This window comes from Pelodiscus sinensis, chromosome 7, assembly GCF_052426305.1.
Source record: "Pelodiscus sinensis isolate ZL-2025 chromosome 7, ASM5242630v1, whole genome shotgun sequence".
NCBI lineage: Eukaryota > Metazoa > Chordata > Testudines > Trionychidae > Pelodiscus > Pelodiscus sinensis.
The window spans coordinates 43,189,267-43,204,370 of record NC_143058.1 but is presented as its reverse complement, the minus strand read 5'-3'; the positions used below and the strand labels follow the sequence as shown (position 1 = coordinate 43,204,370).

At 39.4% G+C, this 15,104-nt stretch overlaps 1 protein-coding gene and 1 long non-coding RNA gene across 4 annotated transcripts in view; one reads left to right on the top strand and one right to left on the bottom strand.

The window, feature by feature from the left end:
- LOC142830189 (uncharacterized) overlaps nt 1–5,955 on the top strand; it is a 29,479-nt gene extending 23,524 nt beyond the window's left edge. The window contains exons 2-3 of the long non-coding RNA XR_012905212.2: nt 4,004–4,195; nt 5,820–5,955. This is a non-coding gene — a long non-coding RNA (uncharacterized LOC142830189). The remainder of the gene's footprint in view (nt 1–4,003; nt 4,196–5,819) is intronic.
- Nucleotides 1–15,104, bottom strand: part of DYNC1I2 (dynein cytoplasmic 1 intermediate chain 2) — a 42,187-nt gene that overhangs the window by 10,388 nt on the left and 16,695 nt on the right. For 2 of the 3 annotated variants that reach the window (XM_006138976.5, XM_089779757.1), the window contains exons 5-6: nt 14,363–14,422; nt 13,083–13,198 (exon numbers count right to left, since the gene is read on the bottom strand). In XM_006138976.5, the coding sequence (XP_006139038.1) occupies nt 13,083–13,198; nt 14,363–14,422 (176 nt within the window). The remainder of the gene's footprint in view (nt 1–13,082; nt 13,199–14,362; nt 14,423–15,104) is intronic. The other variant, XM_006138977.5, reaches the window with a different exon arrangement.

Below are 15,104 nucleotides of genomic sequence, written 5' to 3'. Positions count from 1 at the left end.
ATATGCATTTCCTGTCTTTTTTCCCCCCTCTCCTTTCTAAGGTAAGTTTCTGAAAAGACTATTTTTATTGGTTAAACAGCTATGTCATCTGTCTATAAGGAAATAGCAGCAGGAGTCTACAGCATGCTTCATCACAAGTAACGAGACAGTATTTAACAGGGACTCTACTTGTTTGTCACAGACATTTCTCTGACCCATGTTCAAAGTTCTCAAACAAAACACACACACACACACACACACGTACATGGTCAAGGGCTGGGAACCAGCTGCCAAGCCATGGTCCCAGCAGCTAGGCCAGCTGACTAGATAGCAACAACCAGATGGTACTACTGGGATTGTATGTCTCTGCTATGAGGTGGCAATGGGATGGCACAACATTTTTCTGCCTCACTGCTTCCAATCATGTCTTCCCCAATGGCAAGCCTGTGCAATTACCAGCACTCCAGGAGGTCCACAGACAAGCCTTTACCCTCTAAACAAAATACAGCTTGTAGGCCATACCAGCTGCCAAACCACACACATAGTGATAGGTTTAGAGAGGTCTGAAAATCTTTCCAACTCCATAGTACTGGCAATAAAAATATAACTGTACCTGCAGGAAAGAAAGCTTTAAGTGACACTGTATAATGTTCACAATAATACAAACTCCAACTTAATCAAAATGATAATGACGTATGCCAATCGTACATTACTTGAAATTGAGCGATTTTTTTACGTTCTGACAAGTTTACAGAACTAGGATAAATGGCATGAATGATTTCAATATATGCTCATACTTTTGAACCAAATGGTGAAGGTTAAAATCTTTCCTTTCAAGGGCCTCAATCAGCCACAAAGGAAAACAGTAATCACTGTCTTTTCAGCCAGCCCAACCGCATTTGTCAGCCCTTTCTCTGTCAATGCAGCCAGAGCAATCAACCTGCCAAACATTCAGAATGGAAAAACAATCTGAAAATACAGGGTATAATGCACCTGCCAGTGAAAATGGCCATTTCAAGAAAAGCTAGTGATCTCAGTGACCCTGCTGAGGAGGCGGTGGTGCAAAGGGGAAAGAACGCGTAAAAGAATTCTAGTGATCTCCACTCTCTTGCACATTGACACTTCCTTACAAAGCATGCCAATTACAGCTTTTGTGCTACTTAAAAAAATGAAAGCTTTTTTTGAGCAAAATAATCACATGAAGAAACAGAAAGACACTGCTCCTTTTTAGATGGATTCGCATGTACAACTGACTAATCTGTAAACTGTACAACTTGTACCAATTCTAAACTGTACTGTTCGAACAAATTCTAACATTCAGTGACTGAGGGTGTGTGAACATTGATTAATTTATATTTAATAGTTGTGACTGTGAAATGCAAATTGCAAGACAATTGATGCACAATGAAACAAATTATGTAAAAGTATTTGTTTTCCTCAAGCAATTTTGCTGCAGTTAACAAAATGCCCTAGATTTAGAGACTTGGATTCTGGTCACTCTGGATAGCTTTACTCTAGAACATAAGAACGGCCGTACTGGGTCAGACCAAAGGTCCTTCTAGCCCAGTATCCTGTCTGCTGACAGTGGCCAGCACCAGGTGCCCCAGAGACGGTGGACCGAAGACAATGATCAAGCGATTTGTCTCCTGCCATCTCTCTCCAGCCTCTGAAAAACAGAGGCCAAGGACACCACTTTATCCCCTGGCTAATAATAGCCTTTTATGGACCTAACCTCCATGAAATTATCTAGCTTCTCCTTAAACTCTTTTATAGTCCTAGCCTTCACAGCCTCCTCTGGCAAGGAGTTCCACAGGTTGACTACACGCTGTGTGAAGAAGAACTTTCTTTTATTCGTTTTAAACCTGCTACCCATTAATTTCATTTGGTAGCTTTAAATTCTAGCTTTAAATGTTTTGAATTTGATGCAGGAAAGTGGGGCTGCAATTTCTTACTATAAATGGTACTTTAAAATCAAAGAATGGAGTCATATTTCCATCAAATGCAGATGATCAGCTGTTTAGTGCTAAATGACTTCAGAATCTACATATTTTACAGAAAAGATCATCACCAGATTGCTCCTCCCTTTTAATGTTTCAACATAGATGGTGTATATTATACAGAGATAGTATTCCTTCATATTACTCTCAGTATGTTTTGTCAGCTTATGAGTTAGTGCTCCAACTCAGTGCACCAGTAGAGCAGCAATTTTTTAATACATATTTAAGAACTGATGACTCAGTCCTATTTTTGGATTTAGATATGTACAAACATCCCCCTCAGTCATAAGCTTTATTGCCTTTACACACACACACACACACACACACACACACACACAAATTAATGAAGAATCTTTAAAACATAAAAATGTTGTCTCAGTGTTAAGAAAACAACGTTCGCAAGAAACAAAAGCATGGTCCATACCCAGAGAATCTCATAACCAAAGGCACAACCAGAATCTACTGCACAACAGAAAGGATCACAGTTAGGTTTTAAAAATGTTTTTGCTTTCCTATTCCTCACATACATCCTTCCCCAATCACCTCCTCTTATTTTAACAATAATGGACCAAGTGTTAGGTTTTTGCAAGAGTTGTGATATGTGATGAAATAGGAATGCACACCAAAAGTATTAAAAATTCTAATTCTGAAAAACAGTTTCATTTCTAATCAAGTACCCACTTAAAATCTAAATGCAGCACATCACCACAAAAATCAGCTCTATGATCTTAGCCTGAACTTTTGCTAAGATGAACTTCTCTCTGTCAGTCTCTCTTCTGTTCATTACTGACTACTTTATCTGCTGTGTGTTATACCACTTAAGCTGGCAATACATCTGATATCTCTAGGTTTTTTTTAAGGTTAACCTTTTCTCCCAATAAGATAAAGCAGTTAAAACTTTAAAAACAGCACAAGAGCATGAAGACTGGAAATGAGACTGTATGTCACATCAATTTATTGATGAATATTCATTACGATATTGTAAGTGGTTAACTCCATGTTTTTTCCTGACAGGGGATCTAAGGTTATAAACTAAGCAGTAAAGAGTGCATAAAAGTAGCAGTTACTTTTAAAGTGACAAATCTCTTGTCAATGAATGCTAAAACCAGATTTAATGAACCACTGAATTTTTACTTTCAGTTAACATCAAAATTGTGATGTATTTTGGTGAGATGGAAAGAAAAGCAGTGCTGTAAATTAGTCTGCACCTAGCAATAACACTACAGAGTGAAGTTCCAGTTGTCTGCGTAATCTGTTGCTGCAGAGTAGGTTAATCAAAGTTAAATCATCTGTGAAATGGGTGGCTTTTGTTAAGCTGAAGTTGTCTTCATATTAAGTTTTCCATCTGTAATTCATTGTATATTAACGGCATGTACTGGGAACAACATGCATATATTAAACTAAACAATTTCTTTAAAGAGTACTGCTGGGATCTATAAATACTGTTTATTATTTGTATTGCTATAGCACCTGGAAGTCTTACATGCTGAATTGATAAATATCGTAAAAACCTGAGTTAAGATAATCAAAGTCTTAACCAAATAATATTTTCATCTGACACATTTTTATAGATTTTTTTTTTAAACCAATGACGAAGCAGTGAGTCATAAGTGACAGATTACAAAGCCTTAGGGTGGAGCTAATGCAGCAATATTTTTTGGTAACTGAAATGAGATTACATGCACAAATATTTACTATACAGAAAATGTAAATACAGTAAATCTAATCTACAAGAATAAGGAATACAATAAATTAAGAAGTTACCAGTTTTTAAGCACATTACACGTCAAGTGTCCCCTCTACGCAATAAGTTACTGAAATAAGCTAAGTCCTTCTCAGGAAATAGTGTCCCAAGCAGAAACTGAGTGTAATTCTATGTTGACAGTGCCCCAAAATGGGGGTCTCTATTATAACTGAGGCCTCTGAGCACTACAATATTACTAATGCATCATTTAAAACTGCATGCTAGTTTTCACTCCCATATGCTTTCTTCACTTTGTGTGTCCACACTTTCTCTCCCGTCCCAGAATCCTGTATACTACACATATCAATAGCACTGAGAGGACAGCTTCAGGCTTTCATGCAATATTCTATTTTACTGCTTACCAGCAATTCACTGATAGGAAATTCAGAGCAATTCCGTAGCAAATTTGAACTGCAAAAACTTTCTGGAAGTATGTCAACCTGGATACTTTCTCCAATTCTTTTCTGAATGTACGGTAAGTTTTTACTTTGTTACTATCAAACTTGTAATTATTTTGGATAGATGGAAGAGTTCTGTAAAATTACTCTGCACCTAGAAGTAAATACTAGAATATGAATTTCCAGTTGTCCAGCTCTATTGAAAAGCACAGGAGACACATGATACGGATATAATCAGGCTGCAACTTTATTATTAGAGGTCTTGGACTACCCTGCAAGTTAGCAGTGTACAGTGCATATAACCGCCTGTTTATTCTATAATAACTCAAGGAGCTTCCACCAAATCCCCCCTTTTTTCCCTTCCAGGTCCTCCTGCAAATTCATTGCTGGGACCTTACCATCCATCCCAGAAGGGAGAAGGTGGGCTATAAAAAAAAGGAGGATGGATCCCTGCCATTACAAATATAGGAGCCCCAAATGCCACACCATTCTGTTCCTGTAACCAGCAACTCCTTTTTCAGTTTTTTAACAGGCCTTTCCTAAGGAGTACCTGCTCTGGGCATGTACCCCGCACTTAAATAGATGGTCCTACTATCCCAGAAAGCTTCCATTTGGAATGAGCCAATCTTCAAGCAGAATTCCTTTGGATGCCTATTCCTCTTTGGATTACACATGAACCATAAGTCTTTGTCAGGTGTCCCTGATATTAAACTTCATATGACCAAATTTGCTGGCATCAGAAAAAAAACTGATGTGTAGCAAATAACAGGGAGACAGCCCTAAACTGTAAAATGACGCGGATAGATTAGAGCCGTGCAGTAGCAATTATGGGCAACAGGAGACAATTTAGTACAAATTAATGAATGAATTCAATGCTCTACATTATGGAAAGGCTACCATAAAAATCAAAATAAGAGAATGTTGCCAAAACAACACTAAGTGCCCTGGAACAAGTTTATTTTAATCTCATCTCCTTTATATTGTTCTAATACTACTTTAGGAATTCTATCACTAACTGCTGCCAAGGTGGGGGATTAGCACTGGAAGGAGAAAGTCCATTAAAAAAGTCTGAAAAAATAGTCCATGAATATGAAAAAAATTGTAAATTACTAAAATAGCCTAATGTGGCGCTTTAATTAAAAAAAAAATACAGCCTTTCCGAGTTATGAGCGAGTTACGGACCAAAAACTTGGCTGTAACTCGATCTGATCAAAACTCTGACCCCACTGACTTACATAACGACCGTGCCGTTTGTAAGCACGGGTCGTGTTCGTAACTCGGGGACCGCCTTTACGACCACTCTGTGGGAGCTTTGGTCGTAAATGTGAATGGTCGTAACTTGCCGGTTCGCAACTTGGGGACCAGCTGTATTTTAAAAACTGATTTTTCTTGACCTAGATCATAAATCCTGGATTAGTTTATCACAATGGCAGTCCACTCTGGAACCCAAGAGCCTGATGGGCCTATTCCCAATAATCTTCTATTATTTGTACTACCATAGCACCAACAATGCCAACCATGGCTCAGGATTTCACTGTGATAGGTACTATGTTATCTTCCATCTAGAATCAGACCTATTTGGTTTTTGGAGTACTTTGTGGACACACAAGATCTTCAAGTGGGAGGTGTGACCTGAAGTAAGATTTAATAAACTTCCTTTATAAGTCTGTTTTGTATTCTGCAATTCTGCTTCTGTTTCAGGATTTCTTGAATTTACTTCGCATAGCGGAGTTTGCAATGAAGAGCTACAGCAAAACATTCATTTATGAAGACTATTAATTTCATCGTAGTCACAAAATTGAACACACACACACACACACTATTCTACAATCCCAAATGGAAAGCAAATGAGAACTATTTCCAAGCTCTCCAAGAGCTTTTATTTTAAGGAACTCAGAGGTTCATAAGGTACCTATACAATGGCAGCTGAACAATATTTATGCCTTCCATTTCCCACAGCTACAACACATCTAGCTTGGATGCAGTCACATTTCACAAATGTAGGCTTAGTATAACAAAAGTGAAATAGATGAGGCTGGCACATGTTTTAGAAGGAAGATTTTCAAGCAAAATGGAACAAGGTAAAAAGTCATGTAGTACTTTTCCAGGTGAGCCAGTAATGGACCAATTGGGGAAATATGACATCAGGAAGAACCATGCTGACATGCAGATGAGATGTAAAAATCAAGATAACCATTTAGCCCCAGTGTATGACAAATTCTGATTGGGCAATTATTGTTTTACCTACATAAATCCTCATGTAAGATACGGTGTTTGAGTTTTTGTCTTAATTTCTATACCAGACAGTGTTTAAAGAAGTGCTGCCTTTTACAAGTTATTTAATTGAGGGGGAAAATGATCTTTATAATTTCAAATTTGATATTCAGACAAAAGATAGGTTTAATCAACCTTCATGATCCCAGTGCTTTGCCGGGGAGGGGGGGGGGGGAGCAGAGACTTTAGACAAAGTAAACAAATGTTAAACAGAGTTCCAAAAGTGTTTTCAAAACTCCTTTTAGGATGCCATAATTTAGGAAATGCTATGTCCAATTCACCATTCATTTTGTAGAAAAAAAAATCTGACCTCAGCACTGGATTTAACCTGCTAATTTTCAGTTGTAGATTTTGAGGGAGCTGCCAAAATTAGTCTTATAAATGGAAATTCAGTTGCAAACTTACTACAATAGACTTCCAATAATCCGGCACCTTTGGGACCGAGGTGGTTTCTGCTTCCCTGTCCATAGCAGGCAACTAAATGACAACAAGTCACCAAACCAAGCACCGCTCCGGCCAGCATAGGGCTTGAACCCATGACCTTGGCGTTATTAGCACCATGCTCAAAGCAACTGAACTAGCTGGATTATTAGATATGCTGGAGTATTGGGCGGTACTCTGGCAGGGGGCTCTGATGGGTCTGCTGAGACCCGCACTGTGTCGGGGGGGGGGGGGGGGGGGAAAGGGGCAAACCCTGTTTTGCAAAAAGGTGAGGAAAGCCCCGTGCCGCCACAGAGTTTCCAGGAGGGAAGAGGGCTCCCCACCCCCCAGACTGCAGTAGTTATCACTGAGCAGGGGGCCGAGGGGCAGCACTGAGGGGACAAACCTGGCAACACCCCAGCTAGTCTGCTCTGCAGCTTCCCCAAGGCCGCTGCTCAAGAGTGGGGAAGTGGCGTAGAGCAGAGCAGCTGGGGTGTTGCCGGGTTGGTCCCGCAGCGACGCCCCTCACCCCCCTGCTCAGGTATTTGAGACTGGGAAAAACCCTACAACCATAGCATTCCCACATTTCAAGGCTCAAGTTTATTGGGGCAATTTCACTTGAATATGAGAAACAAATAATACAACAGTCAAAGAGGTGGGTGCACAGTTTCCAATTACTTATTAAAGATGCATTTTGAAAGAAGTCTCATGAAAAAGAAATTCAGGCTTAAAAGTAAATAGGTTAGTCCCATTTCTTAATTAAAATGTCCAGTCATTTTTGAAACATGCACATACACAGTATCCGTAGATGTACAAACACAGTTAAAGCACTGGGTCTGAAGCAAACAGGAAGTTAGGAACATTTAAATTTACTTGCACCCACCAAATCCAGATTATCTTGTTCCAGGGAAGGTTCTGGTAATCACCACCAGGAAGCAGACAATTCATAAATCTCACTACTGAACTAAAGCTCTTTAACTACAGCATTTCTGTTGAGTGTAAAACTAACAAAGGATCATATAATCCCAGACAATTTCACTCACAGCAGGTATTGTAAGTCAAGTACTTCAGCACACAGTCCATGTGCTAAATCTTCACCTTCGAGAGGGAATCTGAGAAAGGGAAGAAAGGGGGAATGCAAAGCAACAGAGAAAGACTAACGCTTGAAGAAAGAAAGTAGACATTGAGAACTTTGGTAGTTCACTTTTTTTTAAGTAGTTACATGAGTTATTACAGTTTATAGGTAAAACTGCCTTGTTAGATTAAAACTGAATGTCAGAATATTTTTCCTGGACTGATCTACTCCGCCTCGGATTGTGTTCCACTAGCCAATAACTATCTGGGAATAAGATGACAAGATAGGAGAGACGGTAATATCTTGTATTGGACAAACTTCTGTTGTTGAGAGAGGAGCTTTCAAGCTTACATAGTCGTGAGAAAGAGAGAGAGAGAGCTCATCACTCTGATGGAATTTAGATCAATACAAAATACTATCTCACTCACCTTGCGTCTCTGATATCACTGGACCAAAACGGCATGCCACAGCGTATATAATGGAACAGCCAAGAACCTCACATTTAATATTTACAGTGATTCCATTAGGAAACACTGCTTTTCATAATATTGACCTTCCCAAAGTTGTATGGAAGGGATCATACTATGGAAGGTGTCAATATAAGTTATTTGTCACCAAAAACACACAAAAGAATACACTTTTGTCCACTGTTACCTATAACAAAGTTAGTAGCACTGAAAGGCTACAGGGAAAAAAAAACAAAACCTCTTCCAGGTGGTTACTTTGACTATAGTCAGCTTTCACTGTTTGCGTGGCTCTCATAGAAATAAGATAAAAAAATTCATAAATATTGGAAAGTGTGACTATAAAACCATCAAACCATATAGAGGAATTAAGGGGTAGTTGTAGTATTTGAAACTATTTTAAATTAGTTTCTAAATGTACATTTCAAGATAACATTCTTCCTTTAAAATGTTTAAATTTAAATCTTTGAAAAACCCGAACTGCCTTTTTCTAGACTATATTAGAAGGTCGATAGACATAACCAGTTGCACCAAATGCTGTCTCATTCTGAGATGGGAATATACAAATGGATAGTGAATATACAAATGGATAGAAGGAACAACATTGCATAGCTATGCTACAAAACTTCCTAGAAAAAAAGAGTAATTATTTTCAGGAGAGTCAATGAGGATATAAAATTTGAGTGTTAGACATCTTTAACCCTCCAAAAATGTATATTACAAGGCTCAAGCTAGATTTTCAGGTTTAACTCTAAGGACTTGTCTATACTAAGGAGAAGACTGACCTTGTGGAGGTCAGTCTTTCAGTGTTCAATTTAGTGGATCTAGTGTAGACTCCGAAATTGAACGTGAAGGGCAGCCCCTGCTGGCACTGTGTACTCCTCATTCTGTGAGGAATAAGGGAAGCGGATGAAAGAGTGTGCTCCAATCGGCCTCCTGGAGCACAGAGGCTCAGTTTCAAGTAAACCAAATTCAGCTATGCATTTTGTGTAGTTGGATGGCGTACCTTAAGCTGACCTGCCTGGTCTTGTGTGTAGACCAGATCCAAGAGTCCTATGTATCAAATTCCCTTTTTGTCATTGAAATTATCAATTTTAAAACATTCCTCCAACCTAAATTTCTAATATAAAACTGCATACAAGTACAGGCAGTCCCCGGGTTACGTACAAGATAGGGACTGTAGGTTTGTTCTTAAGTTGAATCTGTATGTAAGTCGGAACTGGCGTCCAGATTCAGCCGCTGCTGAAACTGACCGCCAGTTCTGACTTACATACAGAATCAACTTAAGAACCCCAAGCGTCCCCAAGTCAGCTGCTGCTGAAACTGATCAGCAGCTGATTCCAGGAAGCCCAGGGCAGAGCAACTCTGCCTCGGGCTTCCTGTAGTCAGCGCTGGTCAGTTTCAGCAGCGGCTAAATCAGGACGCCTGGGGCAGAGCAGCTGGGGTGCTGCTGGGTTGCTCCAGTAGCGCCGCTCCTCGGCACTACTGGACCAACCCAGCAGCACCCCATCTGCTCTGCCCCAGGCGTCCTGATTCAGCCGCTGCTGAAACTGACCAGCAGCGGCTGAATCAGGACCGGTGCTGCTGGGTTGGACCAGTAGCACCCAGAGCGGCGCTGCGGGACCAACCGGCAGCACACCAGCTGCTCTGCCACAGGCATCCGGAGAAAAGCCTAGTCTGCTGGGGGGGGGGACCCCAGCAGACCAGGAAGACATGGGCGGCAGACCGAGACGCACCGCGGTCCCGCCGCCTGGGTCCTCCGCGGCTTTGCTCCCAGTCTCCCTGGTCTGCTGGAAATCAGCAGACCAGGGAGACGGGGAGCAAAGCCTCTGAGGACGCCGGCAGCGGGACAGCCGCGGGGCGTCTGGGCTGTCCCGCTGCCGGCTCCCCCCGCGGCTTTGCAAAGCCTCGGGGAAGCCGGCAGCGGAGCAGCCCAGGCGCGCCAGGGGTGCCCCGCTGCCCGTACCCCCCCCCCCCTCGGCTTTGCAAAGCCACGGGGAAGCCGGCAGCGGAGCAGTCCAGGCGCGCCTGGGCTGCCTCGCTGCCCGAGCCCCCCCCGCGGCTTTGCAAAGCCGCGGGGGGGGCTCGGGCAGCGAGGCAGCCCAGGCGCGCCTGGACTGCTCCGCTGCCGGCTTCCCCGCGGCTTTGCAAAGCCGCCGGGGGAGTGGGGGGGGGGGGGGGTGGCTTGGGCAGCGGGGCTGCCCCGCTGCCCGAGCCCCTCCGCGGCTTTGCTCTGCGTTTTCCTGGTCTGCAGACCAGGGAGACGCAGAGAAAGCTCCAGAGTACACGGGCGGCAGGACCGTGAGGTCCCGCAGTCCGTGTACTCTGTGGCAGCCCCGTTCGTATCTGTGGATCCGACGTAAGTCGGGGACTGCCTGTAACCCTGTAATACTAAAACTCATTTGAACACAGGTAACCAGAAAATCATAAATTGTAATCCAAGCTCCATAGTTCTGGAGCAAGAGAGAATAAAAGTCACTTAACCTCTGACTCTGTTTCCCCATTTAATAAATGGGGAAACAGAGTCAGAGGTTATCTACTTACTGTTCAAATATCTTTTTATGAGGATTATCCATAAAATACTTGGATGGAGAATGCAATGCAAGGGTTACATTTTCATGTGTTCATTAATTTTATCTCAACCTATGCAAGATTTGCAGGAACATCATGTTAGAGAGAGACACTCGACCCTTAGCAGATTTAGTTTTTGTACTGTCGTAAAAGTAAACCTCTGTATGTACAATTTCTGCAATGAACTCTAGCTTTTTTTCCAGATAAAAAGTTTCCTCAGTTAAAAGTTGTTCTATTACTGAAAAATTCTGAGATGCCACCAAAGTGTGATCACACCAAAACAGTGAATTACATGATTTCAGGAGAGCAGAAGAGTGTTTTCAATACAGAGTAAATACCACGCCTAACACAATACATGTAGAATGTGAATGCACAGCTATATGGCTCTTGCTGAAGTAAGTTCTCAGACAGAATTGAGAAGACCTCTTAAAGAAATGTTAAAAGGGAAATCAGCTTTTTCATGAATTGATGAGTTTCTGAAGAACAATATGATTCTTTTGATGTTTCTACTGATGTACCCCTTGCATGGGTGCTTGACAAACAAGCATTAAGCTTCCATTTTGGCCAGTACCAAATAAAAGCCACCACACAAAAACTGAAAAGACTACTACAGAAAACCCTCTGAACTGTAAGTATTTTTAAAAACCCCTCATATATCCAAGTGTAGAAAGTTTGTTCACAAGAGAACTGTGATCTGTGTTCTCTATGATCTGTATGCAATATACTGAATAGTCAAATTTTTTCATGGAAACAGTAGTACATACTCTAGTTTGTCAGGTAAATAAGATAATTTGTACTTTCAAGCAGTAAGGTCTATATATTTTTGTGGAAAAATACAACAAACATTTAAATACAGAAAAATTCCTCTACTATTCTAGTTTATCAAGCAATAATGTTTAGAAACCTGCATTGTTAGGTGTATAGAACATATGTTGGATTGCCCTATGTGGGGGGAAAGGAAGAAAGTTTTTTTTCCCCCCCACAAGGGAGGCAGCACGGTGACTTGCTTTTTCTCATTTCTCTTCTATATAGTTGTGCTTCTAATATAAGCAGCTTCATCATAACCCACTGTCAGTGTTTAAAAAGTGACAGTGTATTGATGCAAGCTAGCGTGTTATTCTGCATCAATTTTCAGACAATGTTTTTTATTCTTAAAGGAAGATTTAAAAACTAAATCCTGGAAAATATAAATTAACAGAACCAAACATACTTCTTTTATTTGTATTTCCTGTAGAAGATGCAAAATATTAAACATAAACCCCAACAAAACTAGCAAGTTCAAAACTGAAGTTGAAATTCTAAGCTCTCAATTTATGTTCTCATAGTAAACTTGCTCATCAGAGATCAGGCGCCAGCCTGAATTTAATAGAGTGTTTTTGTGAGGTGCATTAAAGATTAGGCAAAGACTAAATATTGTCATAGTGATTTAATTCACAGGTCTCTGAAGGTTAACAGAAAACGAATTACATCCACTGTATCTTTAAAAAAAAAAAAAGCCAAACAAATAAACGCACAAAAAAAAATCTTTCCTGCAAAGACAGTGAGTTACAACTGAAGGCTTGACTTATAAATTTATAACTCTTCCCAGTTTATGCCATAAACTGAAAGTCATATATGTGATCATCATATGCAACTGCTACTATCATCAATGACTGAAGGGAAGCCTATTTCCCTATGAAAAACTAAGTGTCTGAGAGGCATTTTCCCCCATCAAATGCTAGTGATGGCTGCATACAACAAATGTCTTAAGTATATAACCCTTCAAATAAAACTAATTTTGTTTCTTTAGCGTGCATGGAATACATTCTAGTGTGCATGGAATACATTCTATATTGCTTAAACAGCAGTAAGTTTACAAATAAATGTAGGAAGTCTTCTAGAAAACTGACTTAATAGGGTTCCTATTAAGTAATTAATGACAAGATGCAGAATGACCTTCTTTAACAAGATGTATAAGAACTTAACATACATTACCAATCATCCCACCGTTCCGCCACACTTTACCTTGTCCAGTTCTGAAACACTATTATTTTTTTAATATTAAAAAAAAAAAAAATCAGGAAGAAATGACTGATCTTCACCTGCCCTTCTAGAACAGTCTTGGTATATTTTAATAATCAGAAAAAAATACATGCAATAGTAGTATAAATAAACATTCACCTTCTTTTGGTTGAGTCACAACTGGTGTTTGAGTCTCCTTTGTGTATGTAACAATTTCTCGCGGAGGAAAGTCAACTTGTGTAATTTTACCCATTCCAAGTTTAATAGACCCACGCCTAAATAAAACGAGGCAAGACATTAGAACAATTGATATTTTTAATAAAATCATGACTAAGTTATACAGAATTTCAGATTGCCTGCAATGATATGCAAACCATTTTCTCACTCTTCACTCCAAAAATCAAGCTTAAACCCAAAAGGATGCTATAAATCTGAAAAATACTCTGCATGTTAACTATATGCTATTTTTTTTAAATTGACTAGCAAATACACACAGACTAGAAGAAAAAGAAAAAAGGCATCTAGATTTTTTTGACTTTACACAATATTTTTCAAGGCATCCTAAATCTTAGTGGATGATAAGGCTCTTTTTCACTGGCTACTGGGTCTATTTTACAAATCTAACTCACATGAGCACTACCATTGTTTTCCTTGCTCACATGAAAGATATTTGCAGGACTAAGGTTCCAAGACTGCATAGCTTGCAAAACTGCTTAATTATTTTGCAATTAATGACTATTTCCTGTCCATTTAACAATGCTGGCCATTTCCTTACCTCTCCCAAACCTATTATTTAGGCATTAGAACTGTAAATCTGTTCCATAATAGTAGTATAATATTCTGAAATGGAATACTGAAGAACTTAAAAAATAAAAATTTAGCAAGAACAATTGAGAAGAAGATCTCATTTACAACACTGACATAATGGTTAACTGCAATACATACACAAGATTACACCATCTATTGCCAAGTTAGACCCATCGCAGGAGAACCTATATAAAACTCCTATTCACTTCAATATGCATATTAACTGGTATTCCAATAATCCAGCAATAAAAAACAGTATGTGAAAATTCATCTTCCCATCTCCTCTCATACTTAAAAATCCATTATAACATAAATAGGATCAAGGAAAATTCTAACAGCCTTCTTTTTTAATTTTTGGAAGGAAATCACAATTCTATAACATGAATGTGGGTCTTAATGAGAGCGCTCACAAGTTATAATACACTTTATAATACATTAGCCACAAAACAGTGAGTCCTGATCTTTTAATACTGACACATTCTGTACATTTAAGTGTGTGGTTATTTTATTTCAGTACAATGATATTTTATCATTTGTCTTGCTAAGAAAAAAAAGATTTAGATAGTGGATATATATAAATTGTATATTAAGAAATACACAAAAAAGAGGGAATATAAAAATCTATGAAATACCCCAGATCGGAATCAGAGTGGAGCTGAAGAACTGATGGATCAGTATCCCAATGCAGCGTCCTGATACCGTAGGTTGAACAATCATGCAGCATTAGCAAAAGAGGCCAGAGATTAGTGAAGCAAATACACATTATGAAATGTTAAAGCTATTGTAAGTTTACAGTTTTTTCATTGTTTAAAAAAGAAACAAAATGTAATGTCAGTTAGTGGAAACTCAGTGGACACTGAATGCTAACACCACATGCAATAAGTGTAAAACATGTAAACACAGACATACAATTCAGATCCATTTGAGACATTCAGTTCTTTCAGAAATGGGAAATTAAAACTTTGCAGAATAGCTGAAAGGCTAAATGAAAGCCAAATTAATAAAAGTCTATTCAAAACAGCTTAGGAACTGTTAAAATTTTAACTTCATTTTAAAGCTTCATAAATTTGGTTTTACCATATGAAGTCAGGCTTGTTAATATATTGCATCTTGCCCAAAGCATTAAATATGTGCAGGAAATTGTCATATTGGTAAAGGAAATGAGTCAACACACAAACTTTTTGGTAGAGAAGCAAAGTGTATTTCCACTGGGATACCGAACTGCTAGAGTTTCCAAGATGTGACACTGCTGTAATTATGGGTTAAGCACTGCCTTGGGCTTACAAATGTCATCCGATTTAAAGCCAATTTAAGATATTCAGTATCCTAGAAAAACAGTAGGCTTTATATTAACAAAATCGTGAGTATTCAGCA